The following is a 4,100-nucleotide window of genomic DNA, read 5'->3' as shown; positions in this document are numbered from 1 at the left end:
GCATCCTATTTAAATCTTTATAAATCTATCTTTATCTTTATATCTTTATATCTACTTATAACTTAAATCGTTTAATGTTTTGCATTCATGTAGCGTTTATCTTAGATCTTTATACACTGTTTCTTCATTACACCTCATGTACCACATGTGATGCGAATGACAATGAATGAACTTGAATTCCATCCATCCATTATCTTTACCCGCTTCTTCCATTTTGGGTCACGGGGGTCACTGGTGTCCATGTCCAGCAATCACTGTGTGAGGGACGGGGTAAATCCTGGATGGGTCGCAAGTCCATCACAGGGACACATAGAGACAAACGAGACAAACAACCATTCACTCTCTCACTCACACCTAGGAACAATTTAGAGTTACCAATCAGCCTAACATGCATGTTTTTGGTCTGTGGAAGGAAACCGGAGTACAGAGAAAACCCATGCATGCACGGGGAGAACATGCAAACTCCACCCAGAAAGGTCCCGGGCTGGGATTTGAATGGACAACCTTCTCGCTGAGAGGCAACAGCTACAAACTGAGCCACCGTGCTGCCCTCAGGCAAACCCAAAAATATATAAAACATTAGGACAGAAAAAAAGCCCCATGCCAGCTACTTTACAGATCATATATATATATATATATATTCCTGAAATTAAAAAAAGGGCTTAATATTTTGTACATTTAACAGCTGGCTGTTAAAAGAAAGCATTTTGTCTTATATAATTTAATTTATAAAGTTTTTGTCAGGGGTTGTAAAAATGGAAGCCATCTGCATTGACACTGTCTCAGCCACAAATAAAGTCACAACATTCTCTCCCAAAACTAAAATCAAGTGTTTTATTTTATTTTCGTTACATAATACACTCTCTCAGTAAGGCATAAATTATACAACGAGTGCAAGCGTTGAGTTGAAGTGACATCGGACCTTTAAAACCAGCTGATCTTGATGTTAAAAGTCTTTGCCGAGTCACCGGACCAGTTCAGTGCATCTTCTGCTGTTCTAATCTCCACACACAGATCCACGACTGTAAGAGAGAGAAAAGGATTTACATCAGAAAGACAACACAGCTTCTTATTTTCAAGTTTTGAACGTGAAGCTGGATGTTTTTCCCACCCATGAGGTTGACACTGAAGGTTGTCGGCACACGGACAGTGATCCCGAGGACCCTCCTGATCCCAGGCCAGCATGTCCATCAGTAAGTTAGGGTGGTTCAGACAGGGCTCCCCCTTCACAGGTTTGGGGTTACAGACAGGAAACAAAAACTCTGTTGGGAGCAGATTTCAATCGTGGTTAAAGCTACATTTCAAAGATAAACGTGTAAAATCCTTTAAAGCTTGTAGAACAATTAAAACTTAAAACGGCTTTAAGGAAATTTTGCTTATAGGATGTAAAAGAACTCAAGACTTTTGCACAAAATTGTATGTTGCCTTTTAAAATTTGGTATTTTTCTTTCAAAATTCAGCTTTGTGATGAGATGGAGACACATAACTTACAGAAATAATAATAATTTAAAAACAACTGGATAGTGTAAAATAGAAAAAATTACAGAAAAGTTGAGACGTTGTGTAAAATGTCAATAAAAACAGAATGTAATAATTTGATAAACTGATAAACTGAACTTTTACTAATATTGAAACATAAAACAAACATGTAGAAACTAAGAAATTGTTGAAATTTTAGTTAAAAAAATCCTTAATATTGATTTTTATGTCAAAATCAAAACTCAATAAAGTTGGGACAGGGTCAAAACAAAGCTGTAAGTGATACAGCAGCGTTTTATAAAGGCTGCATCTCTCTCAAGTAAAAATGGGCAGAGGCTCACCAGTCTGCAAAAAAAAAAAAGAATCTATAAACAGTAAAACAATTTACAAACAACGTTTTAACAATAAATAGGGAAGACTGAATGTCTCGTCACTTTAAGTTGTTAGATTTTCAAAACTCTGCAGAAGTCTCTGAACTCAAAGGACAGGGCTGATAGTGAATTTTGGATGGTTGTGATTTCCGGGCCCTCAGGGGCCTCTACATTGTAAACTGTTCTGTTCTGGACATCACTGCATGGGCTCAGGAACACTTCCGCAGATCAACAACAAAGGTAACATTTGCTCTTCTGACATTCCAACTGGAGGTTGGCTTGAAACAGCAGTGAAGGCTTGGGACAGATCTGTTTGGCAGGCCGTAGACTGAGGAAGTCATCTGGATGGGGGATGAAACGTTTCTCACTTAAATAAACTGGTCCAGGTGACACAATTTAACCATTTTTGTTGTTATCTACCTGGATGATTGAGCTAACAATCCTTCCTCCACAGATCATTGTCTGTAAATGCAGTTCACCGTACCATCCACATATGCTGCTGAAAACTTTATCATGCAATAAATATCAGTAAGTGAACGCCATCTTGAAACTCTGCCATCTTCTCCTGACCAAAACTCATTTAAAATGGACTGAGACAATGGGGGAAATGGTTCTGTGCTCCGATTCATTGAAACTTGGAATTATATTTGGAAACCACAGACACTAGATCTTCTACTAAAAATGAGAAGGGCCATTCAGCCTGTTTTCAGCACACAGTTCAAAACATTGCCTTACTGATGGTATGGGGGTGCATTAGTAACTCTGAAATGGGGAGTTTACACATTTGGAAGGGCACCTTCAGTGCTTAAAATATATACATGTTTTAGAACATTTGCTCTCCTTCAGATGACGTCTTTTTCAGGGACTGTTTTGCATATTTCAGCAAGATATAATGTGTTCTTTACAACAACATGGCTACATATAGATGAGTCCAGAAGCTGAACTCGTCTCCTTTCTGTTCAGGGCTCTCACCAGTTGAAAACATAATGAAACAAAAGTTCCAGTAAAGACGACCCAGGACTGTTAAACAGCTAGAATCCTCCATCAGACCAGAACGGGACAACATTTCCTCCAAAAACTATAATAACCGGTCTCCTCAGGTCCTGGATGTTACAGACTGTTAAATAAAAAGGAGATACTTCAGGGAACATGGTTTTTAAATGCTTTGTTATTTCCACCAAAATGCACAAGTTCGTTGTTTCAACATTTTATAGTATACTGTGCTTTATTGTGAATAAAATATAGGTTTACGAGATTGAAAAAAAGGTAATAAAAGTCAAGACTGATGTGACTCCAGTGTTATAACAAGACATCTTTGGATTATTTTAAAAATAAAAAGTAGCTGAATTTATATTCAAACGTTATTTTTATTTTTTTAATGTAGTAAATGTGTTTGCGATGATGTTTCCATGTTCACCTCGTTGGAAAGCGCAGCAGAGGTCCGGCCTGCAGTCGCTCTGTCCCTGACAGATCGTCCCCTCGGCTCCTCTGGTGGCGTTCATGGTACACTGGCCCCAAACACACATCTGATCTGAGCAACACTCCTCATCTTTTGTGCACGGCTGTGTGGAGAAACACAAACATGTTATGTAAAACACACACTCTGTTGCTGTGGAACAGCACCACAGCTGCGGCTTTGGTTTACTGTAAATGTGTTGCCTCTGCAGGTAATACATTTTAAGTAGTTTTTTGTATGCGGGATGACACTTTAATGTTGTATATACCCTTTAGATGAGTCTAGTGGTTTTTCATTTTGTGTTTTAAAGACGTTCCTCTAAACATATAGGTGAATCACAACTTGTTCTACGAGAAGATTAAATTGTCAGTTTTACGAACATTTATCTTTTTCTGTAGCCCGGCCCCTTTATAACAGCAGGTGAGAAGATTTAAACATTTCACCAATACTGTACATTTCCTAAATTATCACCTTTTAAAGGCAAAACTGTCACAAACTGTTTTTCAGTGTTATTTTCTGTTTTGAAGTTTATGTTATGTTTTTGTGCTCAGTCTGTTTCCAGTGACTTCTTGTGTTTCCTTTCGTTCCTCAGTTCAGCCACACCCATCTACATTTGTCTCCAGTTATCATTAGGCCACCAGTCTCCAGTTATCATTAGGCCACTTGTCTCCAGTTATCATTAGGCCACCAGTCTCCTGTTATCATTAGGCCACCTGTCTCCTGTTATCATTAGGCCACCTGTCTCCAGTTATCATTAGGCCACCAGTCTCCTGTTATCATTAGGCCACCAGTCT

At 38.5% G+C, this 4,100-nt stretch overlaps 1 protein-coding gene across 1 annotated transcript in view; it reads right to left on the bottom strand.

The window, feature by feature from the left end:
* Window positions 1-815: 815 nt before the first annotated feature.
* dkk3b (dickkopf WNT signaling pathway inhibitor 3b) overlaps window positions 816-4,100 on the bottom strand; it is a 23,286-nt gene continuing 20,001 nt past the window's right edge. The window contains exons 6-8 of the mRNA XM_037683152.1: window positions 3,268-3,412; window positions 1,112-1,262; window positions 816-1,022 (exon numbers count right to left, since the gene is read on the bottom strand). Of these exons, the coding sequence (XP_037539080.1) occupies window positions 998-1,022; window positions 1,112-1,262; window positions 3,268-3,412 (321 nt within the window). The 3' untranslated portion in view covers window positions 816-997. The remainder of the gene's footprint in view (window positions 1,023-1,111; window positions 1,263-3,267; window positions 3,413-4,100) is intronic.

This window comes from Nematolebias whitei, chromosome 10, assembly GCF_014905685.2.
Source record: "Nematolebias whitei isolate Nwh7 chromosome 10, NemWhi1, whole genome shotgun sequence".
Lineage (NCBI taxonomy): Eukaryota > Metazoa > Chordata > Actinopteri > Cyprinodontiformes > Rivulidae > Nematolebias > Nematolebias whitei.
The sequence above is the reverse complement of the archived record's forward strand: the minus strand, read 5'-3'. Positions and strand labels throughout refer to the sequence as shown.